This window comes from Anomalospiza imberbis, chromosome 3 (genome assembly GCF_031753505.1).
Source record: "Anomalospiza imberbis isolate Cuckoo-Finch-1a 21T00152 chromosome 3, ASM3175350v1, whole genome shotgun sequence".
Classification (NCBI taxonomy): domain Eukaryota; kingdom Metazoa; phylum Chordata; class Aves; order Passeriformes; family Viduidae; genus Anomalospiza; species Anomalospiza imberbis.
This window is the reverse complement of record NC_089683.1, coordinates 90,748,242-90,770,085: the sequence shown is the minus strand read 5'-3', so window position 1 is coordinate 90,770,085 and position 21,844 is coordinate 90,748,242. Positions and strand designations below refer to the sequence as shown.

At 37.2% G+C, this 21,844-nt stretch overlaps 1 protein-coding gene and 1 long non-coding RNA gene across 17 annotated transcripts in view; one reads left to right on the top strand and one right to left on the bottom strand.

The window, feature by feature from the left end:
- Nucleotides 1-21,844, bottom strand: part of USH2A (usherin) — a 392,736-nt gene that overhangs the window by 218,095 nt on the left and 152,797 nt on the right. For 15 of the 16 annotated variants that reach the window (XM_068185676.1, XM_068185675.1, XM_068185673.1 and 12 more), the window contains 7 exons: nucleotides 21,541-21,642; nucleotides 20,090-20,278; nucleotides 19,412-19,542; nucleotides 13,194-13,467; nucleotides 10,107-10,310; nucleotides 9,902-9,982; nucleotides 7,330-7,515 (listed from right to left, as the gene is read on the bottom strand). In XM_068185676.1, the coding sequence (XP_068041777.1) occupies nucleotides 7,330-7,515; nucleotides 9,902-9,982; nucleotides 10,107-10,310; nucleotides 13,194-13,467; nucleotides 19,412-19,542; nucleotides 20,090-20,278; nucleotides 21,541-21,642 (1,167 nt within the window). The remainder of the gene's footprint in view (nucleotides 1-7,329; nucleotides 7,516-9,901; nucleotides 9,983-10,106; nucleotides 10,311-13,193; nucleotides 13,468-19,411; nucleotides 19,543-20,089; nucleotides 20,279-21,540; nucleotides 21,643-21,844) is intronic. The other variant, XM_068185680.1, reaches the window with a different exon arrangement.
- LOC137469961 (uncharacterized) lies at nucleotides 14,476-18,025 on the top strand. Its single transcript, XR_010996830.1, has 3 exons — nucleotides 14,476-14,599; nucleotides 15,880-15,980; nucleotides 17,932-18,025. It is a non-coding gene; the product is annotated as an uncharacterized lncRNA (long non-coding RNA).

Sequence of the window (21,844 nt, the reverse complement as noted above, 5' to 3'; positions counted from 1 at the left end):
TGTCTAAGCCTTTAAAACAAACATTACCACATCTCTCCGCCCCAAACCCAGATTATTTAGATAACTTGAATGCCCGAGGTCATACAGCATCTGTCCAACTAAGTCACTTGTGTGTCGAGATGCATCATTGCCACAGTACACTTAATCACAGTCCACTGATCAGAAAAGGAAGTCCTCAAGTGACTTTGTTTTTGACAGATTGCAGCAAAAACTGTTTAAGTACATGTCTCTTCCACATATGCATTTCTGAACCGAAAGCCCGTGCACATCAATCTGTCACATACATCTGCATTTTTAAAGCATCTTCTAACTAAGTACAGTATGAGTCATAAAATGAAGAACTACTCAACACGAGGGCACCTATTCCAACTCTTTGGCTTATAAGAACAAACAAAAGTTTTACTTTAGTTACTGCATTTAGGTGGCTTGAAAGACCCTTTTTTCCCAACAGAAATACTTCAGAACAAACCATATACAAGCTCCACTGTCTTTGAAGATGCAATTCAGTTTGCAGTGGTTCAAGAAAACCTGTTGCATACCCCATAGCACAGGAACTCTCCAGCTGCTTCAGTTTGCAGAAAACTTTAACTGAACAGTGCAATTTTCCACCAAGAGTTAATTAACCACAGAGAGTACTGGTTTCGTAATATCTATCACTGTTTAAACCTTGATCATTCCAAATAACTTAATCATTGCTTATTTTCTGCAGTATGATTATCTTTCAAAGTTTGTAAACAGACAAAGAAATACTGTTTACTTTTTTGCAGATTTTTTTAATATGTCTATAAAAACAAAATAATCCTTTCTAGCCTAAAATATTAATAAATTAACTTCTTTTTATTGCTAAAAATATGGTTATGTATCTAAGAGTTGATGTAATTTTGATAAAATGCTTAGATTATCTTTCAAAGTTTGTAAACAGACAAAGAAATACTGTTTACTTTTTTGCAGATTTTTTAAATATGTCTATAAAAACACAATAATCCTTTCTAGCCTAAAATATTAATAAATTAACTTCTTTTTATTACTAAAAATATGGTTATGTATCTAAGAGTTGATGTAATTTTGATAAAATGCTTAGATTTATTTAATCACACAATTTACATTTTGTAGGAATAAATTTATACAACAGCATTGGATGGTAAACAAGATTCATTTAGGTCTAAACTCAATCAAGTTTGAATCTTAATACTGTAGAATATTAATATAATTTGTTTTTAAATTCATATATTGAAAAATATGCCAGTAGTCTGCTAAAGCCAGCTAAATGAAAGAAGAAGGGAACCTACATTCTGCCACTCTGACTTAGAGTCACTAGGAGCTCAAGCACCATCTGACAACTCACAGAAACCGAATGGGCACAGATGGGTCTATCAGCTACCCCATGTTGCAGTAGCTGCCCCAGCAAAACATTCTTATATACATATGAAGTTTTACAGTGTTAGAAATTTGGGTCAGTTTGGAGCAGGGATTTGGGAGTCTTCCTAGTGCTCTGGTCCTAAATACATTTATCTTAGTTGGTTTATAATAATCCCTTTCCATCAATTTTAAAAATCTCATTAACTGCAGTATAGGAATGCTTTGAGTGTAAAATATTTGTGCAAACCAAGAGCTTTCAAGTAATTTCAAGTGCATGACAGTATTGCTCAAGCAATTCACCAACACCTTCATGCAAACTCCCCATTGGTGATAAACTGCTCATTTCATCCCACACAGATGAAATAAGCCTGAGAGAAACAGCATTTTCTAATATCCATCTCAGACAGTGACACCCAAATCCTGTCAGAGGGAGCACTCAGGGTGCAGAGGCCGGTCCCAAAGCCACAGGCTGCTTAGGCAGGAGACTGGCAGAGCTCTCCCTGAGAGGGACAATCTCTCAGCTGACAGCACTTGCCAGAGCATGGGCATTTGCCAGGCTGGCATGGCAGCGAGCTTCCCCCAGTGCTATGGCCCCACTGTCCAGCCCTGGCTGATCTGTCACTGGCAGTCTCCTCTTCTAAGAGACTCTCCAGCTAGAGAGCTTTCAAAACCACAGCACAGCTCAGACACTTTGATTAACCATATTAAATTATTAAATTAACTTTTCCTGAGATATTCATCTGCTGAGCATAAAAGACTAAAAGGTGAAAAGTAATTGCAAACACGTGTCACAGGAAGGAGGGAATGGCAGCTGTCGACCACAATTTTCTCATTAACACGTGTGCAGCCACAACATCAGTCCTCGGCTATTGCAGCAATGACAGAGGTGGGATGAACTGCGAAATCATACTAATTTGAAAGAGAAATCTTTAAGAGAAATAAATATCAATTTTTTGCAAATTCTTTTGCAGCACATTTTATTTCATTATTATTTGTAGGTGTCATTAGAGCCCACAGTTTAGAGGCTGGTCAATTTCCTGAATTCTACAGTGAGAGAAATCTGAATTATAAAATGGGGATTTTGCACGTGCTTGACAAGAGAAGCATCAGAGAATTGTGATCAGTGGCACAAAACACAGAGGCAAGACAGCTGGGGTGTATCCCAGGGTTCTGGGATACTGTTCAACACTTTTATCAATGACTTTGATGATTGGGGAAGTGTGCACCCCCAGCAAGTCTGGATGATACAAAAAGGGCCACTAGGATGGTAAAAAAACTGAAGCAGATCTCTTCTGAGAGAGAGTGAGAGAGCTGGGACTGATCATCTCAGGAAAGACAAGGCTCTGGGTGATTTATCAAAATGTATAAATACCTTATGGGAGGGAACAAAGCAGCACCCAACTATTCTAAGTAGTGCCCAGTGACAGGACAAGTGTCAATGGACACAAATTGAAATACATGAATCACAGTATCAGAGAATATCCTGAGTTGCAAGGGACCCACAAGGATCATGGGTCATGATGATCTTAGAGGTCTTTTCCAACCTAAATGATTCTGTGATTGATGAGTCCAGCTCCCGCCTCTGCACAGGACAACCCCAAGAATAACACCATGTGTCCAAGGGCCCAAATGCTTCTTGAATTCTGGCAGGTTTGGTGTTGTTACCACTTCCCTGGGGAGAAAATTAAAATCCAACTGAACACAGGAAATCACTTTTTACTGTGAGGGTGACAAACCTGGAACAGGCTTCTCATAGAGAAGTATCTCCATTTATGAAGATATTTAAAACTCAACTGGATGTGGCTCTGGGAAACGTGCTCCAGTCAACCTTGCGTGAGCTGGGAGAATGGACTAGATAATCCTTCCAACCCAAATGACTCTGTGATCTTCTGGATTCCAAAAGAAAGTAGAAGCAAAAGCTGATTACAGACCACACTGAAACAGTGTGTTCTAAAGCTTCTTCCATTTGTTTAAATACTGATTCGGATTTATATTCCAAATTTTGGTGTCAGCATGTGGGATGCATTGTAATGCAGAAGAAAGCAATGTAGCCTTTAGCAAAAAATTCTTACATGCAGTGACTCTGTACTTCCTTTATTACTCTGCATCACTGTTATTACATGCTTCTCTGAAGGCAAGATGGGTAAGCATGGTACTTTTCAAATCCCAAAAACTTACACTCTAACTTTATACTCTCATCCTAGAATACAGATACTGAACACTATGTTGAAATATATCACCTTATCCAATAAACTTCTGGTTCAACAGTCAGAACCTCATTTAAAGGATTTAAATCTGATGAATACTCCTTTCTTGGATGAAAATGAAAAAACAGTTTGACATTTTGGAAGATTACAAGGGTCAGATTTTGAAGGATTTTGCTTTCTGAGGAGTCAGAAATAGGCCTCTGAGACTGTGGGATTATGGTCATGTAAAGACCTATTTTACTTTTAATATTTAGCTCAGCTTTTCTTCTTCTTGACAAGGGTACAAGAGGTTTTTCTGAATGTGACACACACAGTACAGCCTTCTGAGAAATGGGTAATGCTCCTAATTTTTTGCTACTGTTCTCCAGTTATGACTCAGGACCCCACTGTAATTGTTCAAAAGAATTTACAGTGAAAGTATAAACTGAAACACAACAGATGGGCCTAAAAAGCTGCAAGGAAAAAAATAAGACAAAGGGTTGTCAGTGCCCTCAGATACATTTCAAGCAGCAGATAAGCAGTGGCTAGGCTTGACAGGGAATGAAAATTTCAAGGAGGGCATGCAAAAATACCATTGTTTCTTCATAAGTGATCTCACCGAGAGCTGCGGTACCTTTCTGCTGTTGCATTAGCAAACTTGCCTGTTTGGGTTACTGCAGCATTTTCTCATGGAATGCAACAAAAGAATTTCTAAAGAAATGTCCCTGAAATTAGAGAGAGAACAAGCAAAAAATTTCATTCACAGCAAACTGAAAAGTAAGCAAAGACAGCACCTTCTGTAGGGTTCTATGTTTACGTTAACTTTTGATTAACTAGGAATGATAATTCATCAGGGAACGATACACCTTCTCCTGGGAGTCTCATATTTGTGGGTAACTAGTTCTCCATATCCCCTTACTTGCTCACATGTGTAGGCCTCTCTAAATCAATAAATTACTTTGGATTGGTGATTTAATTTACATTTGTCTCAGCTCTGACCTCACCATGAGGACATGAATTATATATTTCATAAAATGCCAAAACTTGAAAAGTGATAATTAAACTATTGGGCAGGAGTTACAAATAACAAGAGGAAGCACATCTTACACACACAAAACTGAACTGGAACAATTACTCCCACAGCAGATACAGAAACAATACATATATTGAAAAATAAAGATAATTCTACCATAGCCCATTAAGCAGGATGGTCCAGATGCAGCTTTCAGCTGAAGAACTCCACAACCAACCAGCTGAATTTGTACTAACGGGAAGACTCATTCTATGCTCAGCACATTTCTTACACTTTCTTCCTGAGCATCTAAACAATCACAGAATATTCTGAGTTGGAAGAGACCCACTAGACTCATGGAGTCCAGCTCTTAGGTGAATGGCCTGTAGAGAGATTGATACCAATACATTGGTGTAGAGCATTAGCACCATGCTCCAACCAACTAAGCTCATCTCAGGGTCATATTCTGACATGGTCACATAGATCAGTATTTGAATACAGACATTCTTACATTCTTCGGGTCATATGAGTGGCCAGTGCGCTGCTGTGGAAAACAAAGCCAACAGCATGCTGGATTCCATCAACAAGGACATCTCCAGCAGAGATAAAGAAGTCATTATTCCCCTCTACTTAGTTCTTGTCAGGCTATACTTAGAACACTGTGTTCCATTTTGGTCTCTGCTGTGCAAAAAAGATATGGACAGGCTGTAGAGAGTCCAGAGAAAGGTGACAAAGATGATCAAAGGATTAGGTAGCCTGTCAAATAAGGAAAGACTGAGAAAATTTGGTTTGTTCAGCCTTGTGAAAAGAAGGATCAGTAGAGATCATATCACCATGTTCCAGTATTTAAAGGGTGGCTACAAGGAAGATGGAGAGTCCCTTTTTGCAACAAGTCACATGGAAAAGACCAGGGGTGATGGGCACAAGTTACTCCTGGGGAGAATCCAAGTGGACACAAGACAAAAAATTTCACAATGAGCACAATCAGCCACTGGAATAATTCCCAAGAAGTGGTGGATTCCCCAGCTCTGGATGCTTTAAGATTCAGCTGGAAAGGGTGCTGGGCCATCTTGTCTAGACTGTGCTTTTGCCAAGAAAGATTGGATCAGATGATCCTAGATCTCCCATCCAACATGGTATCTACGATTCTATAATTTTATTTTGCATTATTTGACAGCTCTCTAAAACTCCCTGATGGGAGGCTGTTGTGAGGTCGGGGACGGTCTCTTCTTCTGTGCCTACAGTGAGAGGACAAGAGGAAATGGCCTCAAACTGAGGCAAGGGAGATTCAGATTAGATATTAGAAAAAAGTTTCATTGTTTGGGTGGACAGGCATTGGAATGGGCTGCCCAGGGAGGTGGTGGAATCACCATTCCTGGAGGTGTTCAAGAGATGTCTGGATCTGGTGATAGGTGATGTGGTTTAGGGGTTACAGTCATGGTGTTGGGTTGATGATGGGCCTTGATGGTATTACACGTCTCTTTCAACCTTGATGATTTTATCTGCTGTAATAGGCTAAAGAACCAGGATCCATTTACTGTCTTCATTTAATGTAAAGGTATGTTGCTTCTTCTACCTCCTGTAAGCTGCAGGCAGATAACCTCTCACCTGTCCAGCCTGGTGCAGACATTTTTATAATCCTGACAGACAGTGATGGCACAATGCCAAACAAGTTAAACAACATTTTGGTTCTGACCATCAGCTGTGAGTAAGCCACCTAATCCATGTGTCTCGGTCTTTATTTTCTACCAGTATAATCTATATTGTCTTATAGCATAGATAAAGAACATTGAAATCAATGAAGGTCATTAAAGAATTTTTCCCTTGGAAATGTATACATAGGTTATGGCAGAGAAACAATACAAACCATATATACTTATGTAAAATCTATTACCTGGGCTTCAGGAAATAATACACTGCCTGAGGGTTAACACACTCTCCAAGACTGTTGTACAGCGCAAACCTGAGCCAAACCAAAGCACCAGCTTAGAGCATTGCGTCATTACCACTTTTTTAATTGTTATGAATTACAGAATTGATGCTAGAGATCATAAAAATGAATCTATTGGTCTGCACTATTGCTCCATTTAGTCATCACATAACATAATCTAGCTTCTTGTCTCTAAAGTGCTTCCTTCCCAGGGAACTTTGTAGCAGCCAGAAAAGCCAGTTTGTTCACAGGGAGCAGAAAGCCAGATCCATGCTATCCTGGCAGGAAGAAATGTCCCAAAATTTCCTCTATAACATTCTCACCCCATGAATTTCTTAATTCCATAATACCTACCTCCACATCTCAGTGGCATGAACCACAGCATCTGATTAACACAAATGTATGCTAGTTCCCACTGAAATCAGTTAGGTTTATATGATCAACATTAGGCAGCTATATCAAATGCTTTCATACATCAGGTCAACCAGTATCATATGGGACCCACAAAATAATTTAGGTGAACTGGATGGAACAGTAGGAAAAGGGCTTTAAAAAATCACATATACTAAGCAAATACAAGCAAACAAAAAAGCATTTCTCCCCCAGATCATAAATAGTTTGGGAATTGCTTTTTAGTATTTGTGCTGTATCTTAATTTCTATTGTTCTTTGAAATCAGTACATCACTACATGGATGCTGACACAAATAATTTCCTTTCCAAACGTTATCTATGCTGTGTATACACAAAAACAGACAAGTAGTATTTTATAGATCAACAAAAGGAGGGATAACTATCCTGTGTTATTAGATATGCCTAAAAAATGGAACTTAACAACATTTACCTGTGAGCATACCAGCGTCAGCAAGCTCAGCACTAGTGATGGGTACAGTGGGACCATCCGCTTCATATGCTTTCAAAATGTACTTCTCAATTACACCTATGACCCCAGCTGGTTTGTCCCAGGTGACCTCAATGCTGTAACCATTTATACTGTGAGCTCTTGAGGGAGTTGGCACATTTTGTGGAACTGTAGAGGGATAAAATAGAAAATAGAGAAAATGGCAGTTCTAAGGAGACTATTGCCCCTATTCTTCACTTTTAATGGCTGCAGTAAATCAGACTCAACCATTAGCATAAATACAATTTATTAGAGTTGTAACTTTTCAGCATTGATTTAATATGACTGCACATCTTGAGCTATTCAGTTTAAGCTATATTTCAAAACCATCAAAACTCCATCTACATAACATTCCTTCTTGTCTTGTTGCAATTTTCCAAAAACATTTCATGTATCAAACATATTTAAGCATCACTCACAAAGAGAGGAGGTGGATTGTATGTAGCTAACAAGCACATGCATTATAATAACACAACTGAATGAAGCAAGGCAGTACTTGAACAGAATAGAGTTTGATATTTATCAGTTGAGTATCTAAGGCACAGAATGCCACAACTATGAAACGTTTCTAAAAATCTCCATTCTCTTTTATAGAAGTCCTTCAAAAAATTAAAGCGCTTCCATTTATTTTCCACATGCATATTTTATTTCCACAACGCCATAAACCTTTCTTGGGGCAAAGCAGTGATTTTAAAGGCCTTTTAGCAAAATCCTTTGCTTCTGATCATTCCATATTACAAAAGAAAAAAAAAAAGAAAAAAAACAGAAAAAGGAAAATATAAATGTTTTAAAGAACTGGAAAACCAAGATCATAAATGCATAGAGTTGCTAATAAAAAGAAATAATTCAATTTCCTATAACTTTTAACTATTTCTTGGATATTACTATGGCAAGTAAATGTCTGGTCAGTAACAGCTTTATCACAGATGACTGCACAAGGGATGCAGAGGAAAGACCCAAGGAACACTATGGCAGGATGATGGATGATGAGTTTGCTGTAGATGCATGTGGACTCGCTCACCCTGCTGATGATCACTTGCTTTTCTCACTATCAAATAGCCTATTTTTTGGTAATTTTACTGCTTAGTTTCATTAAATATGAATGCAGCCTTGTTTTTTATAAGAAGGGTACCAGCATGGAAATTACAAGAATACCTGGAAGTTGTGATTCTTCTGTAAAGCATGCAGTACTCTGAGAAAGCTCCTATTACTACAGGAATATATTGATTTCATTAGTTATGAAGTGTATCACAGGGCGAGGTAAGGTACTGTACAGCAGATGGTCTTCTCATAAGGGATATAACAAAACCAACTCAAAAATAATTAAATAGTGCAATTATTGTTCAACCCCAGGGAACATGGACTGCTCAGTGCTGTGGTCAGCTTGCAAACATAAATTTGTGGCAAACCTTACAGTTGTCAGATGGTTGACATGAAAATATGCACATATATTGTCCCTTCTGGGTGGCACACAAAGTATAGGTTTTATAAGAATGTATCTGCAAGTCCAATATTTATGCACGTATCACATAACTTTTTAAGGTGATACATTGGGTGACTTATATCAAAAGAATGCTCTGCACTGATGGAATGCAATTGGGCTTTAATTTCAAGAAGAGGGAACGTTAGTTAAGTAAAACACACAGAAGTGTAAATCTTCAAAATCTTACTAGCTTAATAAAGTTTGCAAAAGCACTGGCCAGAAAAGTTTTTAAAATTTTCTTTATAAGACATATGAAAAATTTGATCTTTAATGTATCATCTTCCTACCCTGAAACCTTCTCCACAAGCCATGTGCTTCTGTTCTAGTAAATATTGCCACATTTTCATACACAATCTATGGACTACTTGTTAAAAGAATCCTCATTCAGTAGCATTGAGTAGCACACCCATGTGCAGGTCATTTAAAAAACCAATTTTCACAAGACCACCTTGTCCCTAGCAAATACATGGCCTCTTCTTTTCCACAACTTGTACCCGCTCTCCCAGTACCACCCTTCTCCACATCTGACTTTGTAGCACTAAGTTATATGTAGGAAAATATAAATTTACTTACTCCAGTCTACTTATGTAATGTGTACTTAGATGTGCACATATGAACACAAATAAATGGTTGCTCTTACTCAGTTAACGCAGTTCAATCCTTTAGTAGCCTTAATTACATAATCTAATAAATATTTGGAAAATACCTTGAGTTATGAGAAGAAATATTACTGAACACTTAACAGCTGATGACTGTAATCTGGTACCTGTTTAAAGCATTAAGCAGTTTCACCCTCTCAGAAACATTATGCAAGGTTTACTAATCAAAATTGTTTTGGTTGGATTATCTCCACAGAATCACAGAACGAGTCAGGTTGGAAGGGACCACAGTGGGTCATCTGCTCCGACCTCCCCACTCAAACAGGGTTATTCTAGAGCACAGGGCATGGGATTGTGTCCCATGAACACCTTCAACCTGACAGTAAATATCTTATGAAAAATAAGAACGAGTAAACCTTAAAATTTTATTTACCTGATTCTCTTGTTCGAGCGTGGGTCCACGCACTAGATACTGATCCTCCTTCATTTAAGGCAACCACCCTATAGAGGTATTCTTCAAAGGATATCGAGAAGGATAGAGGAGGTAAAAGATTAAAAAAAAAATACTGAACACAGTAATACATTAGTAAAGAATGGAATGAAGATGATGCATTTTGTTTAAGAAACCAATGTGCTACCTGTAAATGGTTGTAGACCAGTCTCATAAACACTCTGCTCTTTTCCTCGGTACACAAGGATGGAGTCATTTCCCCTGCAGTTAACAGCACTGTCAGTTGATAGGCATCCATCCAGATTGACTCTGACAGCACTGCTGGACACAGATGCCAAGTTAACGACAGCACCTCGTGCAAATTTAACATCCTTCATGCAACCACCGAAACCTAGCAAACAGTAAGGGATTAGTACCACATAAAGAGCTTCAGCCATTAAGAAACATTTCTGTTCCTTTCAATTCTATATTTTCAACAGAAAAGACTGTAATGTGAATAGGCTGACTTCCAACATGACATTCTGTCTCCACTTTCAAGACACTAAGCTGGTAAATTCCTGCCTTACTGATTTACACTTTCACTGTTAGCAATTCCAACCCACAAGGAAATACCTTTCCATTTTCTCTTTCATCACTTCTCACTTTGAAATTATTACCATAAAAGTGATTCTCTAACTTTTAAAACCAGCTTTCTGCTGCTTGCTACTGTTTTGTTAAATATACATACTTTCTCAAACTGAAAAGTATATCTACATTCAAATTACAATTAACTTCAGGAGATCATATCAGTTTTGTCAAACAGGGACACAAATCATGCACTGTTTATAAACATACTCCAGAAACATAACCCCAAACTGTTTATGATAAGAAATTTAAGAAGTTTCATTTTATATTTATTTCTATATATCCATATATTTCTCTGCATGTGTGACATTCCTATCAAAATTTATGTTAAATCAGTTACTTGTACTTATAACTACAAAATTCCAGTTGTTAAAACTTTCATATTTACTAAAAATTAATAAATTTATATAAAACGTGTCTCAAATCTGAGTAGCAGTTGGTGCTTAACACAAAACCAGAGTAAACAGTAACCAAACTGAAGACTTCAATTCATTTAAGTATTAACTTTGTGAATTAAAAATCCACTTCTCACAGATCAAGGCTTCTCTTTAGCTTTGTGAAAGTTAAAGTATTTATATCTGATTTATATCTTACATACTTTTATGGCCTCTATTACCAGAAGATGACAGATCAGAGTAGTATTTGTCCTTAGCCACCTGAACTGAGAATCTCATGTCCATACACAGTTCATGCAAAAAGGGGTGCTGAAGATGGATATCCATTTAGAATCATCCTCTAAAACACCTTCTCTCTCCACAACACAGGGAATTTGGCTAAACTGCTCCATAAAATGAATACATCCTAATTTAAGTTCAACTCCTAGTCCACAGTGACTGGCTCAGTTTCTTAGTCTGTGACAGAAGAAAGAATTAGTCCCAGTCCACCCAGGCATCCTAATCATATGATAAAATGAAGTTGTTTGATTTGCAGTGAGATGCATTCTCTACAATCTATTCAATACATCATTTTTATTATCTTTTTAGCTACATTTATCACTATTTTAAGATTTCTCACTGACAACAGCCAAGCAATCCCGTCTATTCTCAAGTAGCTGCAGAGTAAGTATGAAAATTTTCACAAATATTCCTGCCAGGTAGCTTCCTTTTGAACCTCCCAGGAGGGCATGTGATGAGTTATGCAAAGGCTTACAGAGTCCAGCTAAAATGTCCTAAAGTTGTTACTCACATAGAGATGAATCAGTAGGAGAATAATATTTATCACTTATTTGCTGTGGGCAAAACAGCATTCCTTTATTGAAAAATTAACTATCAAGCAGTCACAGACTGAAAAAAACCTTTTCTAAATATTTATTAAAAGGAAAGTTTGCTATATTCTATTATATTACCACTACATCATTGTAGTCCTAAACAAAAGTATGTTTTAAGCTATACTATCTAATCTTGCTCACCTGAACCTACATTTAGGAGCACATAAGATAATATTTATCTTCAGACACTCTAAATATAAATTCACAGCCACCATCTTATTTTGTTGTATGCTGAGGAGGTTTGCTTGGCAAGAAATAATTATTGATGTGCCTTTATATGCACTTCAGATATTCACTTTATATGTAATTTTGCCCTAGATTCTTTGTTCACAGATCTCTTTGCTGCAGGAGTTGCAAATGCATCCACTCACAAGGCTACACCATCTGCTATGAGGCAACACTGACAGGATATGACTGGCCAGCTCTTTTGGGCCATAAATATTATGCATACAGAACCTGAAGGAAGATTATATTATAAGTGATACCTAGAGCTGGAAGAATACTTAAAAAATATTCTTGAACTATTCTGTAGCCGTGAAATCAAAAGGCTCCAACACAGCTCACTTGAATGTGCACATTCATGCATTTGAAGCCACTTACTGGATTCCCCACTAATAACTTACTGATTGATACACATTTGTCCACAGTAGCAGAAAAACACCCCATGACTGATGAACACTTTCACAAGTAATGAAAAAATACACCCAAACAGAGCCAGTTTAGTAGACACTTTTCAACTAAGCTTCCTACAGTAGATCTTTTTGTGAAGGCCATTAGTATCAGGATGCAATTAATGCCTCCCTCTTTTCCCTAAAAATTTGACCTGTTCCAGAATAGAGGGGTCACAGTGATGGCTAAATATATGATTGTCTTCCTTCCTTCTGATAATGAGGAAAACATCATGGCAATTGGATAAGAATCAGTATTGCCCAAAAAAGACTAAGAAACTCTCAGCTGCTTTTCCATGAGACTGCATCCAGGCATCCAGATTCATTACAGTGATTTAAGCTATGTTTACTGTCTTCCACTGGTTTTGTATTCCAGATCTGACAGTGGCACAAGTTGATCAAGTAAAACAGGTTTCTGTGAACTGGCATTCTTGGATGAAGATCTGGTTGGGCATCTCACTCTACCATTTCCTAGGCTCCAGGTCCTCTCTTATCAGTCAAACTGCCTCAGGTATCACTGGAAGAATTTTTATAGCATTACAAAAAGATCAGTTCTAAATAAAGCTAGATGGGGAGGGATATCTGGTAGAATCATAATGGGTAGGAGGAAAAATTCATGTTACATATTCATGAATTTAGACTATCAGCAACACAATATCCACCCCGAGCATGACACCAGTTTTTGAAAACGTATGTTCTTCTTGTATCATCTTACCTTGTTCTAACCCCAGTTCTCTATAAAAACTCTGAATCTCAGGTGGGATTCCTCCTACGTAGATAGGTGAGTTTACTTTCAGCTGCTGAACATGGGGTTCGAGTGCCTGCTCTCTCAGTTCATTCATAGTAGCAGAAATCACAGAGCCCTCCTTGCTCACAGTGACTTCATTCCACTTTCCATCACAGTAAGACAGTCCCAACCAGAGGTCCACTTGGGTAAAGACAACACCAGTTCTTAAGAATATGTTTAATATTCCACTTTTCAGCTCAATCTATACATTTTAAGACAGAAAAAAAATATTTTGAAGGAGACATCAAATATACAACAATGACAGAAAGTAATTTTAAAAAACATAATTAAGGGATTTATGAATAAGATCAATAAAAATAACTTTTTATTTTCAGGATAATATTGTTTACATACAACATGCTAAATACATTGTATCAGTTAATTCAGAATGTAGGAAAAATAATTTCAATTTTTTTGACAACTGACTTTGGCACTAATGTATCTAAAAAGAAAAGACAATGAACAAGACTGCTTTGCTTTTTTTGAGAATAAGAAAACAGTACTTTATCTATTGATTCATTTTTCAGAAGAATGTAACAAGATAATAAGGAAATGAAATGTCAGACCTGATTAAGGTCTTTTTAATTGGCTGGTGAACTCAATTTCAAATTTTTCCAGCATACATTGATTCTTACATTCATACATTTCATCCTTGTTCTTCTAAATCTTGTAAGAAAATAATTGGTTTTGTATGTGCTTTTTGAGACTAATGTGCCAATTCTCTAATAGAAATACATTTTACTTAAATTTGTCACTGCAGAAGTTTCCAAATGTTTTACTGCAAGACTCTTTTTCCTAACTGACTCAAACACAAGTAGGCTGAGACTGTAAATTGGCACATATAGAACACTAAACACTTTGGGGATGAACTGGATGTTGAAAAATATTAGTATTTCACAAAAAGACATTTCTGCTTCTATGCAGAAACCTTATTAAGTGAAATAAAAACAGCAGATTTAATATAATTCTTATCACTATTATTTACAAACTGGCATATTTTATTTTACTGATAATATTAATATTACAGTGTTTTTAATTGGATCATATTTCCTTAACAGGAAATACAGGAACACCCCAACTGATGAAAGAACTCTGTGCTTGAATGCCATGGGGAATGTGGGTCCTATTCCTCATTGCACACTGACTTCTTGCTCCTGAGACAAAGGGATTTTCTTTGTTTCTTTGAGACCACAACTTTTCCTATTTCCCTAAATTCAGACATATTTACAGCTAAGGACTCCACAATACAGGTGAAGGACCAATCATGGCACCAGTGCAGATGAGAACAGCTGAAAAAGGCAGCCCAGTGGACAAGTCTCTGCTTTTCTTCACTGGTGAGAATTAATATGGAGCACACTGTGCTGGTGTGAAGAAAGCATTCCAGAAGCATTAGCACAGCAGCATGCCAGCAAACCTGCCAGACCTGGGAGCCAGAGAGAGGGCATAGGGCTTGACCCAGGGTCACTGCTCAGCACAACCTTCCTCCAATTTACTCATCTTGGCGTAGTTTTAAAGCAGGCAGTGAATGATGCTTGTGCTTTTTGTGTTGACCTGGACTGACATTTTGAATGCCTGAGTGCAGCTAAAGACAGGGGACTACTGAGGGACCACTGCTCAGTTTCAACTCTTCTGGGTGGTGGAAATAGAAAAAAATAAATCTGAGCACAGGTACTGAGCACAGGTTTATAAAAGCAACAGATAAATTGTTTGCTTTACACAGAATTCTGGGACCACTTTAAAAAAAATAATTATTTTTAATCATTATGATTTTTAATCTGTCCTTGGAAAATATATTATTACTTAGAACCAAAAATGCATGAAGATCATATTATTCTGTCAGATATCTCAGTAGCCACCTCTCAGCAGAACCAGATCTTTGTATCACAACCCTAAACCTAAGCAAGTTTCAGTTTAATTCTTAAAAGCATGCTTGCTTTTCAGAATTTGGGTTACAGAATTTCATTAATGCTTTTCTCTATGTACACAATTCTCATTTTCATCTAACTAAACATGCAAGGTTGGAACTAGGACAGCCAAAGCTTAGCCTGAATCTGGAAGATAAGAGCAGCAAGAAAGATTATTCCACAGTCCCACTAGCAGATTGTGGTATCTCTCTGAGACTGATACAGGGACCAACTATGATTAAAAATGTTATTAATGACCTGGGCATTAGGATGGGGTATACTCCCAGCAAGTCCGCAGTTGGTAGCAAAGGGAGCTGCCATTGGTATCCTAGACATATAAATCAGCTTTGAAGAACAGTACTGAGTGAGATGGATGACAAACTGAACACTGGCCACCAATGCACCCCCGAAATGATAAGGACAAACTAGCACTGGGACTAGGTTAGAAAAAAGGTGGGCAGGGGTTCCAAGGAGATGATACTTCCCCTCCAGTGATCATGTGTAAGACCACATCTGGACTACTGTATCCAGTTGTGGACATTTCGGTAAATGAAAGACATTGCAGCACACCAGAGTGAATCCAGTGGAGGGACACCAAGCTGGGCAGTGGTTGGAGTACCTTGCATACAAGCTGAAGCTGAAAGGACAGCGTTTGTTCAGCCTAAAAGCAAGTGGGAAGAGAACTTAACTGTTCCTCTGCCTTATGCAAGGATACAGAGAAGACAGGCCCAAGACTTTCTCAGAGGCTCATTGTGAAAGGATGAGAGGCAAAAGACAAGTTGTAACAAGAAATAGTAAGAGATCAGGGCAGGTCTGTTTGGGTGTTTTTACTTTTTTTCCTATAATGATGATGGTCAAAGATTGGAACAGGCTGTAGAATTTAGAAAGCTGTGGACTGTCCATCTGTAGAAAGATGCACACTACTCAAACAGAAAATGCCTGGAGCAACCTTATCAAACATAAGTTGGTCCTGCTTTTAGCAGAGATTTGGAATAAATTACTCCAAAAGGTCCTTTCAGCTTAAATGATTTTGTGGTTCTGTATTGCACTTCTTTGCAGGAACCAGCCCCTGCCTCACTCAATCTGCTTATAAACATGATTTTGAAGATGAAAGGAATATCCAGACATAGCTCTGAGAAACAAAACAGGTATGATAGGGGCTGCATTAGAGGCTGAATGGCACTTTGCTAAACCTGCCATATAAAACAGTCTCAACAAATGTAGAACTAGAAGACTGATCATGGCTTTAGCTCCTTTGAATTGCAAAGTCTTCCTGAGATTCAGAAATATAAGCAGAGACAAGCAATGGACTTCAAAAAACTTCTCAAGGACAGGCAGTCTTTGAGCCCTTTGAAAGAAAAAGTACATGGCACTTCTGCTGATATGCAGCCAATCATTCCAGTTCAAAATCTAGCCCAGTTCAGACCTGCCAGCCAGAGAGCAGAGGCCCAAACACAGATCCCTCAATAGCCTCCTCACAGTCAGTCACTTTGATGGAAAGGATATGAGAATGTTTTCCTGACACCTTACAGAGAGAAATTACTGCTTACCAACGGGAATATCACCCTCACTCTCATGTGAGTACTAGTCACTTCTTTGCTGAATTTCCAATTTGAGTTCTCAAAATTTTATATCCCTCCTTAGCTCCATCACAGGTAACACTTTCATCTTGCACACTTGTTATGTTACTTCATGCAGCTATTGAAAAGTGCAACTCTTTGGAAAAAGTTCTTGCATGACTTTTTTCTCAGTTGCAGCTTTGCAGAACCAAGTAATCAGCTACAGCGTCTCAGGAGCCAGTTACTGGTATTGCATAGAAGTCAGATAGTGCTTTTGCTGCTGGTGAAGTGGTCAGCATCAAAAATCAATTATGCAAACTTTATCAGCATCACAAAATCTTTTCATCACATAAACTCATGAGGAATCATGTGCCAGTGTGAGAGCTAGTGATTCATACTAGTATAGCTGGTCACAGTTTGCTTGCAATTATTATGTCTGGATCCAAAGATAATCAAATTGACCTCGCTGGCTTGAGTTAATTCTCAGGGCATAGAAGTCAAGGAAGAAGTGACCTTTATGCACAGCACCTTTCCAAGACATCGTTTTGCTCTTGGGCAGAAGAGGAGAGTCTTTGGCTGTTTGGTAGCAGTCCAGCTGTGTGTGTAGCTGCAGTCATTCCCAAACTATAAAGCTAACAAGAGAGCTGTGACCTATGCAAAGGGAAGGGTCAGGGAATACCTGGCACTCAGGCTAAGTGGTATAGCTCATAATCGGTTTTGCTGTGCAAGTGTCTCCTGAACAAAGCTCCTAACAAAGACATCGTAGCTCATGCGCAACAAGCTACACCCCTCATTTTCACTTTCTATTAACCTCTTCTTGTGAGATCAAGTGTACAGAGAAGCCTTCTGTCATCATTATCTATGAGCAAAACACAGCTGAGAGACTTGGAAAAGTGTGCACATACTCATCCTCTCTAAAATTCCTCATCTTAAGGCTATGGAGATGTTGAGGTCATGATTAAAGTGAGATAAAAGAAATTTACCTGACTTAGGACAAATGCTAAGAAAATAATCCAATTTTCTGAACTAAAAATAGTTTAAATATAAAAATGCCAAAAATCTGGAAGTTTGAAAAGAAAAGGAAATTATTTTGTCTAATTACTTTGTGCTTTTGACTCCACTTTCAATTTAGTAAGTCCCCTTCTTCCTTTATACTCAGTATCTATATTTTCTCATATTTCTGGTAGTCTTACACAGAGCAAGAAAGAGGGAACAAGACTCACCTACTACCAGAACCTCCAGAAGGACCCTGTGAATACTATTCACATAAATAGTGCCCCTGTGCTGAGAATTACACACATAGAAACCCTTTTTTAGGGTGGGACAGTAGTATACATGTAACATCTTATGCTATTAGCTGATGATCTTGGTCATTACTTGAGGGCAAAAGTAAAGTAATAAATGTAATTAGCAAGACTTGCTATAGGAAGTCATGATAATTTTTTAACTAAGGCTGCTTTAAAAAGAAGAAGCAGTCAGGTCTAGCAGAATTCAAAACCCAGGAAAAAAATTATCTGCTGGAAAAGCCAGTAGTATAAAAAGTAAATATCGAGTAAGTTACAATTGGCCTGAAAAGGAGAAAAATATATTTATATGGTTTAGGTCAGAAGTTTAAAAGAGAAGGCCTATTAGACATAATGCCACACAATAAAAGAGGTTGTGACATGACAGCCATTAGCAAAACAGCTGCATAATAAGAAATAAATAAATTAAATTCAATAGAAGTGCAGAAAGAGCAGATTGGGTCACAAAGAATAACAATGCTCTCAAAAATCTCTAAAAATAAATTATTGCTTCCTGGAACAACTGAAAAAATGTATTTTTTTTCCATGCAATCCTCTGTAATACCTACTAGTAGGTGCAAGTCTACTTGATCCACTAAGCAGTGGTGACCACAGTCTAATTATACTCAAAATCCTTGGGAAAGAAAAGTATGAAAATCCATAGTCATGAGTTAAGAAAATAATTTGAAAAACTAAACCAAACACATTAAAACTTAAACAACATATCAGAAATGACAGAAGCACAAATAATTCTGAGCATAAACAGTCTTATTTAACAGACACCAAAGAGGAAGTTCATAGACACTACCTCACAAATTTGCCTAATACAGGATTTGTGAAACTCCCTCTACAGTGTAGGGAAAATGGTGACAAATGAGATGGAATTAAGCTGGAACTAACTAATTTCTGTCTATCTGTTCCAAGTCAAAAGGAAAAAAATGGATTATAAAAATAAACTTATACCTTAAAAGAGAAAGTTTTATTAGGAGACCAGACAATTTCCATCACAGCCCTTTTGATTTATAATTTAATTGATTTTGTTTTAGCATGAGAACTGGGAAAATAGGCAAACCCTATGCTTTCTTAGAAATTAAGTGAAAGCTTTTAATACATGTCTTTTATTCTCTTTTCTGATCACTTATAATCTAGTTAAGACAATAATTCTGCTTTTCATACATGGATATCTTTCTTATTTTTGACATAAGTAACAATAGTAACTTAACACTTAGCATCTATTCAAGTAGTTTTGCTCCATTATAATGTGCTGTGCAAAGCATTTCAAAACTAGTAAGACATGAAAATAACTTATGGTTGGAAATTTCTTTCAGTGCTAGTTTTGCTTTTGTAGAGAAAACTTACGGGTCATGTCTGAATAGAATTAATTGTATTTTTGAACTTACTGCAAGGTAATCTGGGCCATCTTTATTGTAAACAAACAAAAGCAACCCATTCAGTTGATCTGTTCTGAATTTGAATGAGATCTCAAATTCCAGTCCACCACTGAAAACACCTGAGTGCAGCTCCAGGAACCCTTGAAAGAAGGTGAATGCATACATAAGTTAACCAAATAAGTAAATTGGTTCAAGAAATCAAAAGTAAACATCTAAGTGCTACTTTATACTCTGACATGAAGAACTCAGGCTTCAAAATTATACTTCACAACTTTATCACTCAGCTTTGAGGACAGTTATCAATAATGTACTGCAAGAAACCAAACCAGTAAAATATCATAATATCATTTTTTACCTGGTTTGGTTTTTTTTGTTTTGTTTTGGTTTTTTTTTTTTTTTTTGTTGTTGTTGATACCTTTTGTTGATAGGCATCTTTTATGTCCCTACAAAAGCGAAAATTCACCTTTCAGACACATATCCAATCTGCATATAGTTACAGCAGCACTATCTGTAATTCCTCTTCCATGCAGCAACCTTCTGTCAGCAAGAGACACAATTTTAAACCAACAGAAATAATCCCATATAGCTAAAGCTGCCTTGAAAAGCAGATCACTGCAACACTTTTGACACAACCACCTTCTCTATCTCAAGAACATATTTGGATAGGGCAATAGCACAGCAAACTACCTCTGCCAAGAAAATGTGCTCCTTTTGAGAGTCCAATGGGGCAACCTTCCCAAACATGGTAGACATTGTTTTGTTCTTCAGTGTTCTGCCAGTTCAAAGGTTCCCAGTTCTCATAGGGAGTATGCACTTTTTTCAAAAATATGTCACTGAGACAGCCCACAAATCCTTTCTGGACTATCCTCTTCATCCCTGTGAAAAGGAAAATGTTTTTTTAAGTCAACCACCTGCAACTAAACATAGGAATTAATTTTTATGTTTTCTACATGCTGTCCCTATCATATACATCCATGTGCGCACAGAAAGCCAGCCACCAATCGGTTCATAAAGCTGGCCTCCAAGCTAAATCCAGATTTCTGAATGGGCCTAATTACTAAAGACAGCACCTACTGTTATGTAGCTGAAAAATATTAAATTTTTTGAGATTTTTTTGCATACAGATGCTTTCAAATCAACAGCATAAATCTACTCTATGAAGATCAAAAAATTTTTTTCTCTAAACAAAACAGTAATTCTGAAGAAAGGCACACATGCTGAGTAGGAAGCAATAGTGTTGCAAAAGCTGAGGCAGAGAAATATATGTTTAGAAGCTTCATCAGGAAGTATTTATTTCCTCTTCTGTATAAAACAAAAAACCAAAATCAATGACACATAGCTGATATCCCTTCTTTATTAAGCGGGGGCAAAAATTCAAATCTATTTTTATAGGTGCTTATCTCTTAAATGGTATTTATAGTCCGTCTCATTTTGAATATATAGCTGGGGTTTTTGAGAGAGGATTACTTTGTGAACCAATGCTTTAGAAGAACAGATGCATGTTGAACTCTAGTGTACTTCAGATCAAGTCAACTAGATTTCATGTCAGAGGCGGACACACGAACTTAATAAAGAATTTGGCTTTTAGATTAATACGAAGAAACCAAAATTCTGGATATGAAGTCACTGAGAGCAGTTGACTGTATATGTGACACAGACAGTCACCTCAGTCGTCATCAGTTTACACATTGGGCATATGTACTAAGTTTATATATGTAAACTTGTGTTTATTGGTTCTTTGAGAAGCCAGATATGATCCAGCTCCTCATAAATTCTATATCTGTAAAATACAGGTATATTCATACACCTCTGAGCTCAATGCAACAACTTCTGAAGGATACAAACTCACACTAAAAAAGGCCAGCATGTTGTATCCCTGCATCAAACTGGGATGCATAACCATGTGCTTAAGCTAATACAAACAATTTACATTGGTATTTTGGAATGAATTTGTGAAACTGTATGTAAAACACACCCATAAGTTTCACACTCATACCAGTTCTGTGTACAAAATCCATTAAAATGTACACAGACCTCATGAGCTGTTTTAATGCTGATGAAATCAGCTATATAGACATTTTGGTCTATCCCAAAAGATAAAATTTTAGAAACTGTACAGACTTGTTTATCATACATACCTTCATCCTTTCTTACAATGGCATAACCCTGTGGAAGTCCTCCAACAAAAACTCCTGTGTTCTCTCCAATAATGGTACTGCCACTAGTTGCTAAGGAAGAACCTGAACAAAATAAATTATTATTCATATATTCAATGCTTTCAACAGATTTTCAACTCAATAACAAAATACGGGTATTTTATAGAGGCTAATGTGACACAATAGCCTAAGACTTTCCTAATACATAACCAGGAAATATTTACAGCTCTATTTTACAACAGGAGATTAACACAATTACAGATTCGCAAGCACAAAAAGAGACTTA